Source organism: Centroberyx affinis, unplaced genomic scaffold (assembly GCF_046629955.1).
Source record: "Centroberyx affinis isolate AG114_WGS23_722 - 3 ecotype Tasmania unplaced genomic scaffold, CSIRO-AGI_Caff_v1 ptg005303l_1, whole genome shotgun sequence".
NCBI classification, from domain to species: domain Eukaryota; kingdom Metazoa; phylum Chordata; class Actinopteri; order Beryciformes; family Berycidae; genus Centroberyx; species Centroberyx affinis.
The window spans coordinates 52,071-73,037 of NW_027282643.1; the positions used below are offsets into that span (position 1 = coordinate 52,071).

At 46.7% G+C, this 20,967-nt stretch overlaps 1 protein-coding gene across 1 annotated transcript in view; it reads left to right on the forward strand.

Annotated features, from left to right (window-relative positions):
• The window catches only part of LOC139667110 (uncharacterized), a 65,951-nt gene that overhangs the window by 20,539 nt on the left and 24,445 nt on the right, over positions 1-20,967 (forward strand). Inside the window, exons 74-140 of the mRNA XM_071546518.1 lie at positions 61-228; positions 467-666; positions 764-876; positions 1,018-1,124; positions 1,260-1,436; positions 1,748-1,956; positions 2,060-2,154; positions 2,577-2,604; positions 2,704-2,788; positions 2,920-3,066; positions 3,151-3,362; positions 3,468-3,571; positions 3,666-3,784; positions 3,875-4,042; positions 4,281-4,480; positions 4,578-4,690; positions 4,832-4,938; positions 5,074-5,250; positions 5,562-5,770; positions 5,874-5,968; positions 6,391-6,418; positions 6,518-6,602; positions 6,734-6,880; positions 6,965-7,176; positions 7,282-7,385; positions 7,480-7,598; positions 7,689-7,856; positions 8,095-8,294; positions 8,392-8,504; positions 8,646-8,752; positions 8,888-9,064; positions 9,376-9,584; positions 9,688-9,782; positions 10,205-10,232; positions 10,332-10,416; positions 10,548-10,694; positions 10,779-10,990; positions 11,096-11,199; positions 11,294-11,412; positions 11,503-11,670; positions 11,909-12,108; positions 12,206-12,318; positions 12,460-12,566; positions 12,702-12,878; positions 13,190-13,398; positions 13,502-13,596; positions 14,019-14,046; positions 14,146-14,230; positions 14,362-14,508; positions 14,593-14,804; positions 14,909-15,012; positions 15,107-15,225; positions 15,316-15,483; positions 15,722-15,921; positions 16,019-16,131; positions 16,273-16,379; positions 16,515-16,691; positions 17,003-17,211; positions 17,315-17,409; positions 17,832-17,859; positions 17,959-18,043; positions 18,175-18,321; positions 18,406-18,617; positions 18,722-18,825; positions 18,920-19,038; positions 19,129-19,296; positions 19,535-19,734. Of these exons, the coding sequence (XP_071402619.1) occupies positions 61-228; positions 467-666; positions 764-876; positions 1,018-1,124; positions 1,260-1,436; positions 1,748-1,956; positions 2,060-2,154; positions 2,577-2,604; positions 2,704-2,788; positions 2,920-3,066; positions 3,151-3,362; positions 3,468-3,571; positions 3,666-3,784; positions 3,875-4,042; positions 4,281-4,480; positions 4,578-4,690; positions 4,832-4,938; positions 5,074-5,250; positions 5,562-5,770; positions 5,874-5,968; positions 6,391-6,418; positions 6,518-6,602; positions 6,734-6,880; positions 6,965-7,176; positions 7,282-7,385; positions 7,480-7,598; positions 7,689-7,856; positions 8,095-8,294; positions 8,392-8,504; positions 8,646-8,752; positions 8,888-9,064; positions 9,376-9,584; positions 9,688-9,782; positions 10,205-10,232; positions 10,332-10,416; positions 10,548-10,694; positions 10,779-10,990; positions 11,096-11,199; positions 11,294-11,412; positions 11,503-11,670; positions 11,909-12,108; positions 12,206-12,318; positions 12,460-12,566; positions 12,702-12,878; positions 13,190-13,398; positions 13,502-13,596; positions 14,019-14,046; positions 14,146-14,230; positions 14,362-14,508; positions 14,593-14,804; positions 14,909-15,012; positions 15,107-15,225; positions 15,316-15,483; positions 15,722-15,921; positions 16,019-16,131; positions 16,273-16,379; positions 16,515-16,691; positions 17,003-17,211; positions 17,315-17,409; positions 17,832-17,859; positions 17,959-18,043; positions 18,175-18,321; positions 18,406-18,617; positions 18,722-18,825; positions 18,920-19,038; positions 19,129-19,296; positions 19,535-19,734 (9,188 nt within the window). The remainder of the gene's footprint in view (positions 1-60; positions 229-466; positions 667-763; positions 877-1,017; positions 1,125-1,259; positions 1,437-1,747; positions 1,957-2,059; positions 2,155-2,576; positions 2,605-2,703; positions 2,789-2,919; positions 3,067-3,150; positions 3,363-3,467; positions 3,572-3,665; positions 3,785-3,874; positions 4,043-4,280; positions 4,481-4,577; positions 4,691-4,831; positions 4,939-5,073; positions 5,251-5,561; positions 5,771-5,873; positions 5,969-6,390; positions 6,419-6,517; positions 6,603-6,733; positions 6,881-6,964; positions 7,177-7,281; positions 7,386-7,479; positions 7,599-7,688; positions 7,857-8,094; positions 8,295-8,391; positions 8,505-8,645; positions 8,753-8,887; positions 9,065-9,375; positions 9,585-9,687; positions 9,783-10,204; positions 10,233-10,331; positions 10,417-10,547; positions 10,695-10,778; positions 10,991-11,095; positions 11,200-11,293; positions 11,413-11,502; positions 11,671-11,908; positions 12,109-12,205; positions 12,319-12,459; positions 12,567-12,701; positions 12,879-13,189; positions 13,399-13,501; positions 13,597-14,018; positions 14,047-14,145; positions 14,231-14,361; positions 14,509-14,592; positions 14,805-14,908; positions 15,013-15,106; positions 15,226-15,315; positions 15,484-15,721; positions 15,922-16,018; positions 16,132-16,272; positions 16,380-16,514; positions 16,692-17,002; positions 17,212-17,314; positions 17,410-17,831; positions 17,860-17,958; positions 18,044-18,174; positions 18,322-18,405; positions 18,618-18,721; positions 18,826-18,919; positions 19,039-19,128; positions 19,297-19,534; positions 19,735-20,967) is intronic.

The window sequence follows — 20,967 nt, forward strand, 5'->3', positions numbered from 1 at the left end:
GGCCCTCATTGAAAGGTCCACCTACGGTTTTGTGCTTACTGTCTTTGTTTCCTTTTGTAGGCAGATGCGTTGTCACTGCTTACCCCTACCCAGGTGGCACAGCTGACACTGAGCTCAGGGGCCTTGAATGACACAGACCTGATCGAAGTTGTGTTTGTGCGACTGGAGCAGGGTAACGCTCTGGAAAATGTGGATGAGTTCCTGAGGCAACTGACAGCAAATGGAGAGGTGGGCCACTCCTCCACTTTGGGAAAAAGGAAAATCCTGGGTTTTGAACTGAGCATAGTCAGCCGTGTACTCAGATATCTATGTACATGTCTCTCCATCAATTGTGGGGGACTCGAAGCAGCTTAAATGTTACTTTTCATCCTATTAGCATTTTTAATAGGCTGCTAGGAAAGAGTTGGTCTACTGGAAAGGTATCGATTGTGTCGAGTTCAAATCCTCTCATGTCGTGCTTTTGCAGGTCCCTGATATCCAGCCCGTTGTGAGAGATCTTGTAATGAATCGGACCTTCACCATCATCAGTCCCCATTTCCCGGGCTTTGAAAGACAAGACTGGTTTGCTTGGTTCCGAGTAATACTGATTCCTGTCCTCCCAAGTTTCAATCCAGTGATGCTCAAGAGCGCAACCTCAAACATCAACTGCACAAACTACCATGTCGTGTGAGTTGCATCGCACAGACGGACGACATTGCATGGCTCAGGTGTACAAAATGTGATTGAGGAACCGCTCATGAGTGTGTCTATTCACCATTTGCAGTGTGAGAGGGTTGGCCGAGGCTTCCCCTGCGACACCGTTGCGCAGGCAACGAGGGATCGCGGAAGTTCTGCTGGACTTCCTGAGGAGATCTGCCGACGTCATCAACACACCAGGTATGGCTGACAGAGTAGACTGTGCCACACAGCTGCTTATTTGGGCTTGCCCATTGACTTCAGACCATGGCAAAGTATGCTTAAATTGCTTAAAATGCTTGCTACTTTGTAGACATGCTAATGTCCATTTATATGTCTTAGCTTGCAGGCAGGGAATCCGCAGTGACGAAGAATGGATCGAAACCAACCTGGGGCCGTTTTCCGAACACGCAACCTACTCTGACCTGACATTCTTCAACATCTCTGGGGTAAATCATACGTTATGCTCACAGTCTTCCTTTCAAGCACAGCGCAATGTCCGTAACCTTTTCACGTCTGCTCGTAGGTGTAGATTTACCATTGTGAAAGAGAAAAAATGATTCATACTTTGTTCTTGTCATCAGGTGGCAGTTTTGGACTCCCTCTCACCAAATCAGAAAGCTGAGCTGATCCTGGATCCAGACAGTAGCGCTTTGGACAATGAGACCATTGTGAGGGATGTGTTCAGCAGCTTGACAGAGTCCCCTGATGAAGAGCAGCTCGATCAGTTTTTCGAGACTTTTGCAGGGCTCGCTATGCAGGTGAATGCTTAACTGTGGGATTGCTGGTCATGTTTTCCCATCAACTGGGTTGATATAAAGGCCATGTAAAGCTTCCCCCGGGGCTGAAGGACATTTGGAATAAGCCTCTTAGGGGGCCCAAATTGGGCCGACCTGTAATGATGAATTTCCAATATTCTCCTGGAATGACTTGATCCCTGGGATGTGTTGATTCCTACTGCTGATGCTCCGAAGCACAAAGATGTGCCACCAAGCTTAAACTCATTTCTGCCATGATCACCATAAAGGTAGCATGCCCTTCTGAAGTAAACCACAAATCATTTCGTTTACAGAGAAACATCACCATCATCCAAAATCCAGCCGTAAGAGACACCATCCTGAACCTGACCTTGACAGCTCTTGCTCCTGAATTCGACGACTTTGAGCCAAGAGACTTCCGGCGGTGGTTCCAGGTCAATCTGGTTGTTGTGATGGCCAGCTTCCGTCCTGGCAGTTTGGTTGTGATCCCCAGTAACATCAGCTGTAGATCCTACAATGCCATGTAAGAGATGATAATTTTGAAGTCCACAGACGCACACGGCGAGGCTGCATAACAGAACTGCCACTCCAGACAGACCGCAATAACATGTGTTGTCTTCCCTCAGATTCACTGGTCTTCAGCAAAGTTTGGAATCCCTGCCACCGCATCTCTCACAGGGTGTGAGATCAAGCATCGAGTCACTAACGGAGACATTCAGACGTACGTGGCAAACTGCACTCTTGACACATTTGTTCTGGAAAGCCAGTATCCACTACTCTAAAAATAGCTCTATTAACGCCATGGTTTCAATTTAATTTTCTCTCAAACAGGCTGCCCAAGGCCAGGATCTTTCTTGGTAAGTTGACTGTTATGGGTGTTTTTTGTTGGATGGCGCACGTATCAATCACAATGCAGGAGACACAAGTTAGGCATGGCAAAGTTGTTAAGGGGGCTGCGATAAGTTTGCGTAACCTTGTCTAATTTGTCACGAGACTTACAGTTGTGTTTTGCCTTTCTCCAGTGCAAAGAAACAGCGGTTGATGGTAAGTCAAAAGAAAATGGAGACGTCTGAAATTGGTCCAACAATTCTCAAACTTAAGCTACAACGTCTGAAACATTCATTTCTTTTTGTCTTTTGGCAGAGTACCGTGTCTGTGGTGGAGTCGACAGGTAGGCGCATCACTTTTTTGTTCAGAGTTGGGATAGGCAAAGGCGCTTTGAGCCATCCAACAGAGACAACAACAGCTTTCTTGTTAATGTTTCCTTCAGCTCACGACTTGAACAGTTCCTGTCTTCCGGCAATGCCTCTGGAGCCCTGTGCAATTTTACCATCACTGAGCACGCCTGTTCCTCGGTAAGCTTTGTTTCGTCTACGTTGAGAGTGTCCGTGAACCATTTGGCTCCTACTCCGGTATCTTGAGTTGATTTGCCTTAGACACACAGAAACCTCACTTTTTTCCCCCCGTATCATTTTGTTTTTCCAAGGCTGCCCGTCTCACACCCAGCAATGTGGTCACAGTGATGAAATGCTCTCTGGGGAGCCAAAGGACATATCCGGTAGAGGTCTGGAAGCTTTTCTTCCAAAGAGCAGCTTCTGTGCTAGACCGGGCTCTTCTGGAACATTCCACCATGGTAAACCCAATCCCATAATCTCAGAGAGCTGTTGTCTTCCTGTGTGAATTTTATGTCATACCAAAATGGTCTCTGCCATTCCAGGCCCCCAACAAGAGTGGCCCATCCCTGTCACATGCCCTTGAGGCACTCGGAGAGGTGAAAATCGCCAACTTCAGCCAGGCACAACTGCAGAATCAGAGCTTTGTCAGCAAGTGGTTCCAGGGGAAACTTCGTCCATTCTTGGCTGCTCCATCCCGCAACTTCCTGGTCTGTCTCAGCTCCAGGAACTTCAGCTGCCAGACCTACCGAATTGTGTAAGTAACGACGTGATACCTTGCGCCACTGTGGAAAAAAAGATGGCAGAGGTGCCTGCAGTTGTCAAATAGATTAGATCTCAAGGGTCATCTTTCACATTTCAGCATCCAGGCTCTCAGCAGCCAAATGGCATCCATGGACAGAGAAACACAGCGAGCAGTCTTCACTCACTTCATCTATCCATTCCTCGCAAGGAATGACTCATCAGGTAAAACCAGAGACTCGGGGCTCAACTCCGTAAACTCTTGATACCATGTGGCGGTGATATCCTGCCAACGTCTTTGCTTGTGTCTTCATTTCAGATCCTGGCTGTGTCTCAAACATCAGTGGTAGCAGGGAGTGGCTACAGACAAACTTTGGCAACTTCTCTGGTTTTGCAACCCTGCAGGATTTGCAAACCCTCAATCCAAACTTCTCCAGTGTAAGTGGCTGGTGTGATTGTAGTATTAGTGGCCCTCATTGAAAGGTCCACCTACGGTTTTGTGCTTACTGTCTTTGTTTCCTTTTGTAGGCAGATGCGTTGTCACTGCTTACCCCTACCCAGGTGGCACAGCTGACACTGAGCTCAGGGGCCTTGAATGACACAGACCTGATCGAAGTTGTGTTTGTGCGACTGGAGCAGGGTAACGCTCTGGAAAATGTGGATGAGTTCCTGAGGCAACTGACAGCAAATGGAGAGGTGGGCCACTCCTCCACTTTGGGAAAAAGGAAAATCCTGGGTTTTGAACTGAGCATAGTCAGCCGTGTACTCAGATATCTATGTACATGTCTCTCCATCAATTGTGGGGGACTCGAAGCAGCTTAAATGTTACTTTTCATCCTATTAGCATTTTTAATAGGCTGCTAGGAAAGAGTTGGTCTACTGGAAAGGTATCGATTGTGTCGAGTTCAAATCCTCTCATGTCGTGCTTTTGCAGGTCCCTGATATCCAGCCCGTTGTGAGAGATCTTGTAATGAATCGGACCTTCACCATCATCAGTCCCCATTTCCCGGGCTTTGAAAGACAAGACTGGTTTGCTTGGTTCCGAGTAATACTGATTCCTGTCCTCCCAAGTTTCAATCCAGTGATGCTCAAGAGCGCAACCTCAAACATCAACTGCACAAACTACCATGTCGTGTGAGTTGCATCGCACAGACGGACGACATTGCATGGCTCAGGTGTACAAAATGTGATTGAGGAACCGCTCATGAGTGTGTCTATTCACCATTTGCAGTGTGAGAGGGTTGGCCGAGGCTTCCCCTGCGACACCGTTGCGCAGGCAACGAGGGATCGCGGAAGTTCTGCTGGACTTCCTGAGGAGATCTGCCGACGTCATCAACACACCAGGTATGGCTGACAGAGTAGACTGTGCCACACAGCTGCTTATTTGGGCTTGCCCATTGACTTCAGACCATGGCAAAGTATGCTTAAATTGCTTAAAATGCTTGCTACTTTGTAGACATGCTAATGTCCATTTATATGTCTTAGCTTGCAGGCAGGGAATCCGCAGTGACGAAGAATGGATCGAAACCAACCTGGGGCCGTTTTCCGAACACGCAACCTACTCTGACCTGACATTCTTCAACATCTCTGGGGTAAATCATACGTTATGCTCACAGTCTTCCTTTCAAGCACAGCGCAATGTCCGTAACCTTTTCACGTCTGCTCGTAGGTGTAGATTTACCATTGTGAAAGAGAAAAAATGATTCATACTTTGTTCTTGTCATCAGGTGGCAGTTTTGGACTCCCTCTCACCAAATCAGAAAGCTGAGCTGATCCTGGATCCAGACAGTAGCGCTTTGGACAATGAGACCATTGTGAGGGATGTGTTCAGCAGCTTGACAGAGTCCCCTGATGAAGAGCAGCTCGATCAGTTTTTCGAGACTTTTGCAGGGCTCGCTATGCAGGTGAATGCTTAACTGTGGGATTGCTGGTCATGTTTTCCCATCAACTGGGTTGATATAAAGGCCATGTAAAGCTTCCCCCGGGGCTGAAGGACATTTGGAATAAGCCTCTTTGGGGGCCCAAATTGGGCCGACCTGTAATGATGAATTTCCAATATTCTCCTGGAATGACTTGATCCCTGGGATGTGTTGATTCCTACTGCTGATGCTCCGAAGCACAAAGATGTGCCACCAAGCTTAAACTCATTTCTGCCATGATCACCATAAAGGTAGCATGCCCTTCTGAAGTAAACCACAAATCATTTCGTTTACAGAGAAACATCACCATCATCCAAAATCCAGCCGTAAGAGACACCATCCTGAACCTGACCTTGACAGCTCTTGCTCCTGAATTCGACGACTTTGAGCCAAGAGACTTCCGGCGGTGGTTCCAGGTCAATCTGGTTGTTGTGATGGCCAGCTTCCGTCCTGGCAGTTTGGTTGTGATCCCCAGTAACATCAGCTGTAGATCCTACAATGCCATGTAAGAGATGATAATTTTGAAGTCCACAGACGCACACGGCGAGGCTGCATAACAGAACTGCCACTCCAGACAGACCGCAATAACATGTGTTGTCTTCCCTCAGATTCACTGGTCTTCAGCAAAGTTTGGAATCCCTGCCACCGCATCTCTCACAGGGTGTGAGATCAAGCATCGAGTCACTAACGGAGACATTCAGACGTACGTGGCAAACTGCACTCTTGACACATTTGTTCTGGAAAGCCAGTATCCACTACTCTAAAAATAGCTCTATTAACGCCATGGTTTCAATTTAATTTTCTCTCAAACAGGCTGCCCAAGGCCAGGATCTTTCTTGGTAAGTTGACTGTTATGGGTGTTTTTTGTTGGATGGCGCACTTATCAATCACAATGCAGGAGACACAAGTTAGGCATGGCAAAGTTGTTAAGGGGGCTGCGATAAGTTTGCGTAACCTTGTCTAATTTGTCACGAGACTTACAGTTGTGTTTTGCCTTTCTCCAGTGCAAAGAAACAGCGGTTGATGGTAAGTCAAAAGAAAATGGAGACGTCTGAAATTGGTCCAACAATTCTCAAACTTAAGCTACAACGTCTGAAACATTCATTTCTTTTTGTCTTTTGGCAGAGTACCGTGTCTGTGGTGGAGTCGACAGGTAGGCGCATCACTTTTTTGTTCAGAGTTGGGATAGGCAAAGGCGCTTTGAGCCATCCAACAGAGACAACAACAGCTTTCTTGTTAATGTTTCCTTCAGCTCACGACTTGAACAGTTCCTGTCTTCCGGCAATGCCTCTGGAGCCCTGTGCAATTTTACCATCACTGAGCACGCCTGTTCCTCGGTAAGCTTTGTTTCGTCTACGTTGAGAGTGTCCGTGAACCATTTGGCTCCTACTCCGGTATCTTGAGTTGATTTGCCTTAGACACACAGAAACCTCACTTTTTTCCCCCCGTATCATTTTGTTTTTCCAAGGCTGCCCGTCTCACACCCAGCAATGTGGTCACAGTGATGAAATGCTCTCTGGGGAGCCAAAGGACATATCCGGTAGAGGTCTGGAAGCTTTTCTTCCAAAGAGCAGCTTCTGTGCTAGACCGGGCTCTTCTGGAACATTCCACCATGGTAAACCCAATCCCATAATCTCAGAGAGCTGTTGTCTTCCTGTGTGAATTTTATGTCATACCAAAATGGTCTCTGCCATTCCAGGCCCCCAACAAGAGTGGCCCATCCCTGTCACATGCCCTTGAGGCACTCGGAGAGGTGAAAATCGCCAACTTCAGCCAGGCACAACTGCAGAATCAGAGCTTTGTCAGCAAGTGGTTCCAGGGGAAACTTCGTCCATTCTTGGCTGCTCCATCCCGCAACTTCCTGGTCTGTCTCAGCTCCAGGAACTTCAGCTGCCAGACCTACCGAATTGTGTAAGTAACGACGTGATACCTTGCGCCACTGTGGAAAAAAAGATGGCAGAGGTGCCTGCAGTTGTCAAATAGATTAGATCTCAAGGGTCATCTTTCACATTTCAGCATCCAGGCTCTCAGCAGCCAAATGGCATCCATGGACAGAGAAACACAGCGAGCAGTCTTCACTCACTTCATCTATCCATTCCTCGCAAGGAATGACTCATCAGGTAAAACCAGAGACTCGGGGCTCAACTCCGTAAACTCTTGATACCATGTGGCGGTGATATCCTGCCAACGTCTTTGCTTGTGTCTTCATTTCAGATCCTGGCTGTGTCTCAAACATCAGTGGTAGCAGGGAGTGGCTACAGACAAACTTTGGCAACTTCTCTGGTTTTGCAACCCTGCAGGATTTGCAAACCCTCAATCCAAACTTCTCCAGTGTAAGTGGCTGGTGTGATTGTAGTATTAGTGGCCCTCATTGAAAGGTCCACCTACGGTTTTGTGCTTACTGTCTTTGTTTCCTTTTGTAGGCAGATGCGTTGTCACTGCTTACCCCTACCCAGGTGGCACAGCTGACACTGAGCTCAGGGGCCTTGAATGACACAGACCTGATCGAAGTTGTGTTTGTGCGACTGGAGCAGGGTAACGCTCTGGAAAATGTGGATGAGTTCCTGAGGCAACTGACAGCAAATGGAGAGGTGGGCCACTCCTCCACTTTGGGAAAAAGGAAAATCCTGGGTTTTGAACTGAGCATAGTCAGCCGTGTACTCAGATATCTATGTACATGTCTCTCCATCAATTGTGGGGGACTCGAAGCAGGTTAAATGTTACTTTTCATCCTATTAGCATTTTTAATAGGCTGCTAGGAAAGAGTTGGTCTACTGGAAAGGTATCGATTGTGTCGAGTTCAAATCCTCTCATGTCGTGCTTTTGCAGGTCCCTGATATCCAGCCCGTTGTGAGAGATCTTGTAATGAATCGGACCTTCACCATCATCAGTCCCCATTTCCCGGGCTTTGAAAGACAAGACTGGTTTGCTTGGTTCCGAGTAATACTGATTCCTGTCCTCCCAAGTTTCAATCCAGTGATGCTCAAGAGCGCAACCTCAAACATCAACTGCACAAACTACCATGTCGTGTGAGTTGCATCGCACAGACGGACGACATTGCATGGCTCAGGTGTACAAAATGTGATTGAGGAACCGCTCATGAGTGTGTCTATTCACCATTTGCAGTGTGAGAGGGTTGGCCGAGGCTTCCCCTGCGACACCGTTGCGCAGGCAACGAGGGATCGCGGAAGTTCTGCTGGACTTCCTGAGGAGATCTGCCGACGTCATCAACACACCAGGTATGGCTGACAGAGTAGACTGTGCCACACAGCTGCTTATTTGGGCTTGCCCATTGACTTCAGACCATGGCAAAGTATGCTTAAATTGCTTAAAATGCTTGCTACTTTGTAGACATGCTAATGTCCATTTATATGTCTTAGCTTGCAGGCAGGGAATCCGCAGTGACGAAGAATGGATCGAAACCAACCTGGGGCCGTTTTCCGAACACGCAACCTACTCTGACCTGACATTCTTCAACATCTCTGGGGTAAATCATACGTTATGCTCACAGTCTTCCTTTCAAGCACAGCGCAATGTCCGTAACCTTTTCACGTCTGCTCGTAGGTGTAGATTTACCATTGTGAAAGAGAAAAAATGATTCATACTTTGTTCTTGTCATCAGGTGGCAGTTTTGGACTCCCTCTCACCAAATCAGAAAGCTGAGCTGATCCTGGATCCAGACAGTAGCGCTTTGGACAATGAGACCATTGTGAGGGATGTGTTCAGCAGCTTGACAGAGTCCCCTGATGAAGAGCAGCTCGATCAGTTTTTCGAGACTTTTGCAGGGCTCGCTATGCAGGTGAATGCTTAACTGTGGGATTGCTGGTCATGTTTTCCCATCAACTGGGTTGATATAAAGGCCATGTAAAGCTTCCCCCGGGGCTGAAGGACATTTGGAATAAGCCTCTTTGGGGGCCCAAATTGGGCCGACCTGTAATGATGAATTTCCAATATTCTCCTGGAATGACTTGATCCCTGGGATGTGTTGATTCCTACTGCTGATGCTCCGAAGCACAAAGATGTGCCACCAAGCTTAAACTCATTTCTGCCATGATCACCATAAAGGTAGCATGCCCTTCTGAAGTAAACCACAAATCATTTCGTTTACAGAGAAACATCACCATCATCCAAAATCCAGCCGTAAGAGACACCATCCTGAACCTGACCTTGACAGCTCTTGCTCCTGAATTCGACGACTTTGAGCCAAGAGACTTCCGGCGGTGGTTCCAGGTCAATCTGGTTGTTGTGATGGCCAGCTTCCGTCCTGGCAGTTTGGTTGTGATCCCCAGTAACATCAGCTGTAGATCCTACAATGCCATGTAAGAGATGATAATTTTGAAGTCCACAGACGCACACGGCGAGGCTGCATAACAGAACTGCCACTCCAGACAGACCGCAATAACATGTGTTGTCTTCCCTCAGATTCACTGGTCTTCAGCAAAGTTTGGAATCCCTGCCACCGCATCTCTCACAGGGTGTGAGATCAAGCATCGAGTCACTAACGGAGACATTCAGACGTACGTGGCAAACTGCACTCTTGACACATTTGTTCTGGAAAGCCAGTATCCACTACTCTAAAAATAGCTCTATTAACGCCATGGTTTCAATTTAATTTTCTCTCAAACAGGCTGCCCAAGGCCAGGATCTTTCTTGGTAAGTTGACTGTTATGGGTGTTTTTTGTTGGATGGCGCACTTATCAATCACAATGCAGGAGACACAAGTTAGGCATGGCAAAGTTGTTAAGGGGGCTGCGATAAGTTTGCGTAACCTTGTCTAATTTGTCACGAGACTTACAGTTGTGTTTTGCCTTTCTCCAGTGCAAAGAAACAGCGGTTGATGGTAAGTCAAAAGAAAATGGAGACGTCTGAAATTGGTCCAACAATTCTCAAACTTAAGCTACAACGTCTGAAACATTCATTTCTTTTTGTCTTTTGGCAGAGTACCGTGTCTGTGGTGGAGTCGACAGGTAGGCGCATCACTTTTTTGTTCAGAGTTGGGATAGGCAAAGGCGCTTTGAGCCATCCAACAGAGACAACAACAGCTTTCTTGTTAATGTTTCCTTCAGCTCACGACTTGAACAGTTCCTGTCTTCCGGCAATGCCTCTGGAGCCCTGTGCAATTTTACCATCACTGAGCACGCCTGTTCCTCGGTAAGCTTTGTTTCGTCTACGTTGAGAGTGTCCGTGAACCATTTGGCTCCTACTCCGGTATCTTGAGTTGATTTGCCTTAGACACACAGAAACCTCACTTTTTTCCCCCCGTATCATTTTGTTTTTCCAAGGCTGCCCGTCTCACACCCAGCAATGTGGTCACAGTGATGAAATGCTCTCTGGGGAGCCAAAGGACATATCCGGTAGAGGTCTGGAAGCTTTTCTTCCAAAGAGCAGCTTCTGTGCTAGACCGGGCTCTTCTGGAACATTCCACCATGGTAAACCCAATCCCATAATCTCAGAGAGCTGTTGTCTTCCTGTGTGAATTTTATGTCATACCAAAATGGTCTCTGCCATTCCAGGCCCCCAACAAGAGTGGCCCATCCCTGTCACATGCCCTTGAGGCACTCGGAGAGGTGAAAATCGCCAACTTCAGCCAGGCACAACTGCAGAATCAGAGCTTTGTCAGCAAGTGGTTCCAGGGGAAACTTCGTCCATTCTTGGCTGCTCCATCCCGCAACTTCCTGGTCTGTCTCAGCTCCAGGAACTTCAGCTGCCAGACCTACCGAATTGTGTAAGTAACGACGTGATACCTTGCGCCACTGTGGAAAAAAAGATGGCAGAGGTGCCTGCAGTTGTCAAATAGATTAGATCTCAAGGGTCATCTTTCACATTTCAGCATCCAGGCTCTCAGCAGCCAAATGGCATCCATGGACAGAGAAACACAGCGAGCAGTCTTCACTCACTTCATCTATCCATTCCTCGCAAGGAATGACTCATCAGGTAAAACCAGAGACTCGGGGCTCAACTCCGTAAACTCTTGATACCATGTGGCGGTGATATCCTGCCAACGTCTTTGCTTGTGTCTTCATTTCAGATCCTGGCTGTGTCTCAAACATCAGTGGTAGCAGGGAGTGGCTACAGACAAACTTTGGCAACTTCTCTGGTTTTGCAACCCTGCAGGATTTGCAAACCCTCAATCCAAACTTCTCCAGTGTAAGTGGCTGGTGTGATTGTAGTATTAGTGGCCCTCATTGAAAGGTCCACCTACGGTTTTGTGCTTACTGTCTTTGTTTCCTTTTGTAGGCAGATGCGTTGTCACTGCTTACCCCTACCCAGGTGGCACAGCTGACACTGAGCTCAGGGGCCTTGAATGACACAGACCTGATCGAAGTTGTGTTTGTGCGACTGGAGCAGGGTAACGCTCTGGAAAATGTGGATGAGTTCCTGAGGCAACTGACAGCAAATGGAGAGGTGGGCCACTCCTCCACTTTGGGAAAAAGGAAAATCCTGGGTTTTGAACTGAGCATAGTCAGCCGTGTACTCAGATATCTATGTACATGTCTCTCCATCAATTGTGGGGGACTCGAAGCAGCTTAAATGTTACTTTTCATCCTATTAGCATTTTTAATAGGCTGCTAGGAAAGAGTTGGTCTACTGGAAAGGTATCGATTGTGTCGAGTTCAAATCCTCTCATGTCGTGCTTTTGCAGGTCCCTGATATCCAGCCCGTTGTGAGAGATCTTGTAATGAATCGGACCTTCACCATCATCAGTCCCCATTTCCCGGGCTTTGAAAGACAAGACTGGTTTGCTTGGTTCCGAGTAATACTGATTCCTGTCCTCCCAAGTTTCAATCCAGTGATGCTCAAGAGCGCAACCTCAAACATCAACTGCACAAACTACCATGTCGTGTGAGTTGCATCGCACAGACGGACGACATTGCATGGCTCAGGTGTACAAAATGTGATTGAGGAACCGCTCATGAGTGTGTCTATTCACCATTTGCAGTGTGAGAGGGTTGGCCGAGGCTTCCCCTGCGACACCGTTGCGCAGGCAACGAGGGATCGCGGAAGTTCTGCTGGACTTCCTGAGGAGATCTGCCGACGTCATCAACACACCAGGTATGGCTGACAGAGTAGACTGTGCCACACAGCTGCTTATTTGGGCTTGCCCATTGACTTCAGACCATGGCAAAGTATGCTTAAATTGCTTAAAATGCTTGCTACTTTGTAGACATGCTAATGTCCATTTATATGTCTTAGCTTGCAGGCAGGGAATCCGCAGTGACGAAGAATGGATCGAAACCAACCTGGGGCCGTTTTCCGAACACGCAACCTACTCTGACCTGACATTCTTCAACATCTCTGGGGTAAATCATACGTTATGCTCACAGTCTTCCTTTCAAGCACAGCGCAATGTCCGTAACCTTTTCACGTCTGCTCGTAGGTGTAGATTTACCATTGTGAAAGAGAAAAAATGATTCATACTTTGTTCTTGTCATCAGGTGGCAGTTTTGGACTCCCTCTCACCAAATCAGAAAGCTGAGCTGATCCTGGATCCAGACAGTAGCGCTTTGGACAATGAGACCATTGTGAGGGATGTGTTCAGCAGCTTGACAGAGTCCCCTGATGAAGAGCAGCTCGATCAGTTTTTCGAGACTTTTGCAGGGCTCGCTATGCAGGTGAATGCTTAACTGTGGGATTGCTGGTCATGTTTTCCCATCAACTGGGTTGATATAAAGGCCATGTAAAGCTTCCCCCGGGGCTGAAGGACATTTGGAATAAGCCTCTTAGGGGGCCCAAATTGGGCCGACCTGTAATGATGAATTTCCAATATTCTCCTGGAATGACTTGATCCCTGGGATGTGTTGATTCCTACTGCTGATGCTCCGAAGCACAAAGATGTGCCACCAAGCTTAAACTCATTTCTGCCATGATCACCATAAAGGTAGCATGCCCTTCTGAAGTAAACCACAAATCATTTCGTTTACAGAGAAACATCACCATCATCCAAAATCCAGCCGTAAGAGACACCATCCTGAACCTGACCTTGACAGCTCTTGCTCCTGAATTCGACGACTTTGAGCCAAGAGACTTCCGGCGGTGGTTCCAGGTCAATCTGGTTGTTGTGATGGCCAGCTTCCGTCCTGGCAGTTTGGTTGTGATCCCCAGTAACATCAGCTGTAGATCCTACAATGCCATGTAAGAGATGATAATTTTGAAGTCCACAGACGCACACGGCGAGGCTGCATAACAGAACTGCCACTCCAGACAGACCGCAATAACATGTGTTGTCTTCCCTCAGATTCACTGGTCTTCAGCAAAGTTTGGAATCCCTGCCACCGCATCTCTCACAGGGTGTGAGATCAAGCATCGAGTCACTAACGGAGACATTCAGACGTACGTGGCAAACTGCACTCTTGACACATTTGTTCTGGAAAGCCAGTATCCACTACTCTAAAAATAGCTCTATTAACGCCATGGTTTCAATTTAATTTTCTCTCAAACAGGCTGCCCAAGGCCAGGATCTTTCTTGGTAAGTTGACTGTTATGGGTGTTTTTTGTTGGATGGCGCACTTATCAATCACAATGCAGGAGACACAAGTTAGGCATGGCAAAGTTGTTAAGGGGGCTGCGATAAGTTTGCGTAACCTTGTCTAATTTGTCACGAGACTTACAGTTGTGTTTTGCCTTTCTCCAGTGCAAAGAAACAGCGGTTGATGGTAAGTCAAAAGAAAATGGAGACGTCTGAAATTGGTCCAACAATTCTCAAACTTAAGCTACAACGTCTGAAACATTCATTTCTTTTTGTCTTTTGGCAGAGTACCGTGTCTGTGGTGGAGTCGACAGGTAGGCGCATCACTTTTTTGTTCAGAGTTGGGATAGGCAAAGGCGCTTTGAGCCATCCAACAGAGACAACAACAGCTTTCTTGTTAATGTTTCCTTCAGCTCACGACTTGAACAGTTCCTGTCTTCCGGCAATGCCTCTGGAGCCCTGTGCAATTTTACCATCACTGAGCACGCCTGTTCCTCGGTAAGCTTTGTTTCGTCTACGTTGAGAGTGTCCGTGAACCATTTGGCTCCTACTCCGGTATCTTGAGTTGATTTGCCTTAGACACACAGAAACCTCACTTTTTTCCCCCCGTATCATTTTGTTTTTCCAAGGCTGCCCGTCTCACACCCAGCAATGTGGTCACAGTGATGAAATGCTCTCTGGGGAGCCAAAGGACATATCCGGTAGAGGTCTGGAAGCTTTTCTTCCAAAGAGCAGCTTCTGTGCTAGACCGGGCTCTTCTGGAACATTCCACCATGGTAAACCCAATCCCATAATCTCAGAGAGCTGTTGTCTTCCTGTGTGAATTTTATGTCATACCAAAATGGTCTCTGCCATTCCAGGCCCCCAACAAGAGTGGCCCATCCCTGTCATATGCCCTTGAGGCACTCGGAGAGGTGAAAATCGCCAACTTCAGCCAGGCACAACTGCAGAATCAGAGCTTTGTCAGCAAGTGGTTCCAGGGGAAACTTCGTCCATTCTTGGCTGCTCCATCCCGCAACTTCCTGGTCTGTCTCAGCTCCAGGAACTTCAGCTGCCAGACCTACCGAATTGTGTAAGTAACGACGTGATACCTTGCGCCACTGTGGAAAAAAGATGGCAGAGGTGCCTGCAGTTGTCAAATAGATTAGATCTCAAGGGTCATCTTTCACATTTCAGCATCCAGGCTCTCAGCAGCCAAATGGCATCCATGGACAGAGAAACACAGCGAGCAGTCTTCACTCACTTCATCTATCCATTCCTCGCAAGGAATGACTCATCAGGTAAAACCAGAGACTCGGGGCTCAACTCCGTAAACTCTTGATACCATGTGGCGGTGATATCCTGCCAACGTCTTTGCTTGTGTCTTCATTTCAGATCCTGGCTGTGTCTCAAACATCAGTGGTAGCAGGGAGTGGCTACAGACAAACTTTGGCAACTTCTCTGGTTTTGCAACCCTGCAGGATTTGCAAACCCTCAATCCAAACTTCTCCAGTGTAAGTGGCTGGTGTGATTGTAGTATTAGTGGCCCTCATTGAAAGGTCCACCTACGGTTTTGTGCTTACTGTCTTTGTTTCCTTTTGTAGGCAGATGCGTTGTCACTGCTTACCCCTACCCAGGTGGCACAGCTGACACTGAGCTCAGGGGCCTTGAATGACACAGACCTGATCGAAGTTGTGTTTGTGCGACTGGAGCAGGGTAACGCTCTGGAAAATGTGGATGAGTTCCTGAGGCAACTGACAGCAAATGGAGAGGTGGGCCACTCCTCCACTTTGGGAAAAAGGAAAATCCTGGGTTTTGAACTGAGCATAGTCAGCCGTGTACTCAGATATCTATGTACATGTCTCTCCATCAATTGTGGGGGACTCGAAGCAGCTTAAATGTTACTTTTCATCCTATTAGCATTTTTAATAGGCTGCTAGGAAAGAGTTGGTCTACTGGAAAGGTATCGATTGTGTCGAGTTCAAATCCTCTCATGTCGTGCTTTTGCAGGTCCCTGATATCCAGCCCGTTGTGAGAGATCTTGTAATGAATCGGACCTTCACCATCATCAGTCCCCATTTCCTGGGCTTTGAAAGACAAGACTGGTTTGCTTGGTTCCGAGTAATACTGATTCCTGTCCTCCCAAGTTTCAATCCAGTGATGCTCAAGAGCGCAACCTCAAACATCAACTGCACAAACTACCATGTCGTGTGAGTTGCATCGCACAGACGGACGACATTGCATGGCTCAGGTGTACAAAATGTGATTGAGGAACCGCTCATGAGTGTGTCTATTCACCATTTGCAGTGTGAGAGGGTTGGCCGAGGCTTCCCCTGCGACACCGTTGCGCAGGCAACGAGGGATCGCGGAAGTTCTGCTGGACTTCCTGAGGAGATCTGCCGACGTCATCAACACACCAGGTATGGCTGACAGAGTAGACTGTGCCACACAGCTGCTTATTTGGGCTTGCCCATTGACTTCAGACCATGGCAAAGTATGCTTAAATTGCTTAAAATGCTTGCTACTTTGTAGACATGCTAATGTCCATTTATATGTCTTAGCTTGCAGGCAGGGAATCCGCAGTGACGAAGAATGGATCGAAACCAACCTGGGGCCGTTTTCCGAACACGCAACCTACTCTGACCTGACATTCTTCAACATCTCTGGGGTAAATCATACGTTATGCTCACAGTCTTCCTTTCAAGCACAGCGCAATGTCCGTAACCTTTTCACGTCTGCTCGTAGGTGTAGATTTACCATTGTGAAAGAGAAAAAATGATTCATACTTTGTTCTTGTCATCAGGTGGCAGTTTTGGACTCCCTCTCACCAAATCAGAAAGCTGAGCTGATCCTGGATCCAGACAGTAGCGCTTTGGACAATGAGACCATTGTGAGGGATGTGTTCAGCAGCTTGACAGAGTCCCCTGATGAAGAGCAGCTCGATCAGTTTTTCGAGACTTTTGCAGGGCTCGCTATGCAGGTGAATGCTTAACTGTGGGATTGCTGGTCATGTTTTCCCATCAACTGGGTTGATATAAAGGCCATGTAAAGCTTCCCCCGGGGCTGAAGGACATTTGGAATAAGCCTCTTAGGGGGCCCAAATTGGGCCGACCTGTAATGATGAATTTCCAATATTCTCCTGGAATGACTTGATCCCTGGGATGTGTTGATTCCTACTGCTGATGCTCCGAAGCACAAAGATGTGCCACCAAGCTTAAACTCATTTCTGCCATGATCACCATAAAGGTAGCATGCCCTTCTGAAGTAAACCACAAATCATTTCGTTTACAGAGAAACATCACCATCATCCAAAATCCAGCCGTAAGAGACACCATCCTGAACCTGACCTTGACAGCTCTTGCTCCTGAATTCGACGACTTTGAGCCAAGAGACTTCCGGCGGTGGTTCCAGGTCAATCTGGTTGTTGTGATGGCCAGCTTCCGTCCTGGCAGTTTGGTTGTGATCCCCAGTAACATCAGCTGTAGATCCTACAATGCCATGTAAGAGATGATAATTTTGAAGTCCACAGACGCACACGGCGAGGCTGCATAACAGAACTGCCACTCCAGACAGACCGCAATAACATGTGTTGTCTTCCCTCAGATTCACTGGTCTTCAGCAAAGTTTGGAATCCCTGCCACCGCATCTCTCACAGGGTGTGAGATCAAGCATCGAGTCACTAACGGAGACATTCAGACGTACGTGGCAAACTGCACTCTTGACACATTTGTTCTGGAAAGCCAGTATCCACTACTCTAAAAATAGCTCTATTAACGCCATGGTTTCAATTTAATTTTCTCTCAAACAGGCTGCCCAAGGCCAGGATCTTTCTTGGTAAGTTGACTGTTATGGGTGTTTTTTGTTGGATGGCGCACTTATCAATCACAATGCAGGAGACACAAGTTAGGCATGGCAAAGTTGTTAAGGGGGCTGCGATAAGTTTGCGTAACCTTGTCTAATTTGTCACGAGACTTACAGTTGTGTTTTGCCTTTCTCCAGTGCAAAGAAACAGCGGTTGATGGTAAGTCAAAAGAAAATGGAGACGTCTGAAATTGGTCCAACAATTCTCAAACTTAAGCTACAACGTCTGAAACATTCATTTCTTTTTGTCTTTTGGCAGAGTACCGTGTCTGTGGTGGAGTCGACAGGTAGGCGCATCACTTTTTTGTTCAGAGTTGGGATAGGCAAAGGCGCTTTGAGCCATCCAACAGAGACAACAACAGCTTTCTTGTTAATGTTTCCTTCAGCTCACGACTTGAACAGTTCCTGTCTTCCGGCAATGCCTCTGGAGCCCTGTGCAATTTTACCATCACTGAGCACGCCTGTTCCTCGGTAAGCTTTGTTTCGTCTACGTTGAGAGTGTCCGTGAACCATTTGGCTCCTACTCCGATATCTTGAGTTGATTTGCCTTAGACACACAGAAACCTCACTTTTTTCCCCCCGTATCATTTTGTTTTTCCAAGGCTGCCCGTCTCACACCCAGCAATGTGGTCACAGTGATGAAATGCTCTCTGGGGAGCCAAAGGACATATCCGGTAGAGGTCTGGAAGCTTTTCTTCCAAAGAGCAGCTTCTGTGCTAGACCGGGCTCTTCTGGAACATTCCACCATGGTAAACCCAATCCCATAATCTCAGAGAGCTGTTGTCTTCCTGTGTGAATTTTATGTCATACCAAAATGGTCTCTGCCATTCCAGGCCCCCAACAAGAGTGGCCCATCCCTGTCATATGCCCTTGAGGCACTCGGAGAGGTGAAAATCGCCAACTTCAGCCAGGCACAACTGCAGAATCAGAGCTTTGTCAGCAAGTGGTTCCAGGGGAAACTTCGTCCATTCTTGGCTGCTCCATCCCGCAACTTCCTGGTCTGTCTCAGCTCCAGGAACTTCAGCTGCCAGACCTACCGAATTGTGTAAGTAACGACGTGATACCTTGCGCCACTGTGGAAAAAAGATGGCAGAGGTGCCTGCAGTTGTCAAATAGATTAGATCTCAAGGGTCATCTTTCACATTTCAGCATCCAGGCTCTCAGCAGCCAAATGGCATCCATGGACAGAGAAACACAGCGAGCAGTCTTCACTCACTTCATCTATCCATTCCTCGCAAGGAATGACTCATCAGGTAAAACCAGAGACTCGGGGCTCAACTCCGTAAACTCTTGATACCATGTGGCGGTGATATCCTGCCAACGTCTTTGCTTGTGTCTTCATTTCAGATCCTGGCTGTGTCTCAAACATCAGTGGTAGCAGGGAGTGGCTACAGACAAACTTTGGCAACTTCTCTGGTTTTGCAACCCTGCAGGATTTGCAAACCCTCAATCCAAACTTCTCCAGTGTAAGTGGCTGGTGTGATTGTAGTATTAGTGGCCCTCATTGAAAGGTCCACCTACGGTTTTGTGCTTACTGTCTTTGTTTCCTTTTGTAGGCAGATGCGTTGTCACTGCTTACCCCTACCCAGGTGGCACAGCTGACACTGAGCTCAGGGGCCTTGAATGACACAGACCTGATCGAAGTTGTGTTTGTGCGACTGGAGCAGGGTAACGCTCTGGAAAATGTGGATGAGTTCCTGAGGCAACTGACAGCAAATGGAGAGGTGGGCCACTCCTCCACTTTGGGAAAAAGGAAAATCCTGGGTTTTGAACTGAGCATAGTCAGCCGTGTACTCAGATATCTATGTACATGTCTCTCCATCAATTGTGGGGGACTCGAAGCAGCTTAAATGTTACTTTTCATCCTATTAGCATTTTTAATAGGCTGCTAGGAAAGAGTTGGTCTACTGGAAAGGTATCGATTGTGTCGAGTTCAAATCCTCTCATGTCGTGCTTTTGCAGGTCCCTGATATCCAGCCCGTTGTGAGAGATCTTGTAATGAATCGGACCTTCACCATCATCAGTCCCCATTTCCCGGGCTTTGAAAGACAAGACTGGTTTGCTTGGTTCCATGTAATACTGATTCCTGTCCTCCCAAGTTTCAGTCCAGTGATGCTCAGGAGCGCAACCTCAAACATCAACTGCACAAACTACCATGTCATGTGAGTATTGACAAGCATACTGCAAATTGACGAAATGTGGTTGCGTTTTCAAGCAAAATTTTATACTTTTCTCCAGCCCTTTCATCAACTTGCCTGCACACCCTTTCTTAGCTTTTAGAGGAGGTTGTAAAGGTTAACACTGTCAATACATTGTAAAGATGTTCTCGAGTTCAGTTTTGTATTGCTTTTGGCTCCTTATCTACACGTTTATAAAAACACCAACGATTGGTTTTCAGGTTTGTTTTCTTCAGCTCTTCGAAAGTATTTCAAACAAAGCTTTTTATTCTTTGTTGTTACATTTTTTTTTTCCTGAAATAAAATATAGTTACCATTAGGCTTGCAAATACTCTCTTTTTTTTTTTCACAAAAAATAGTTTATATATTATATGTTTCTGTTTTTCCAGTAATGGCTTCCAAATTTATTTTGATTTTGTGAGGAATCGAAAGGGGTGATTTTTTATTTTTTTTATTTCATACAGTTGACTGACAAATTACTTTCTACTAGTGTGGTAGTAGTAGTAGTACGTTGTTGTAACACCAAAGATGCGCCTGCATGCAGGGATAGGGCTGAAGGTAATTGCTTAATTATCCTTAAATTTTGGAGCTCGAAGTGCACACAACTCTCACCTTTATTATATTTTATTCATTTAGATAATTGGAAAGCAGAGAGAGAGACAGGGTAGGGGAGACATAGGTGAGAAAGATTCAAGGAATTCAATTTGGAGCATGGAGCATAGGTGTGGCTCCAGAGGTGGCAGCCTTAACCACTCGACTATCTGGGCACACAGTGGAAAATTAATTCCATGTACCATACTTCAGCCATATTATTCAGGAAAGATTAATGGCAGTAGATATAATGTAGATCCAGTTTGAAATAGACTTGAGGTCTTTTATTGCACTGAGATACTGAGATAAATGAGGGTCTAATGATATCAGTACATTTTGACAATAAGGAATTGGCTGCGCTTTCATACTCCAAGTTGCAGATTAGATGAACACATTACAAATTGAGTAAATCTCCACAAAACAGTCAACTAGTCCATATTATTCCCATTTGTTCACTATTATACCACCAGGTAAAACTAATATATTCAAATTGTTAACATTGCACTAAACTACTGCAGACATTCTAGGCAATCTAAATCTGTAATTCATTAAATTGAAGATGCGGTCAAATAGAGAGTAACATGTCTCCATCAGGCTACGCCATCATAGTGCCATCAGACAGGCAGA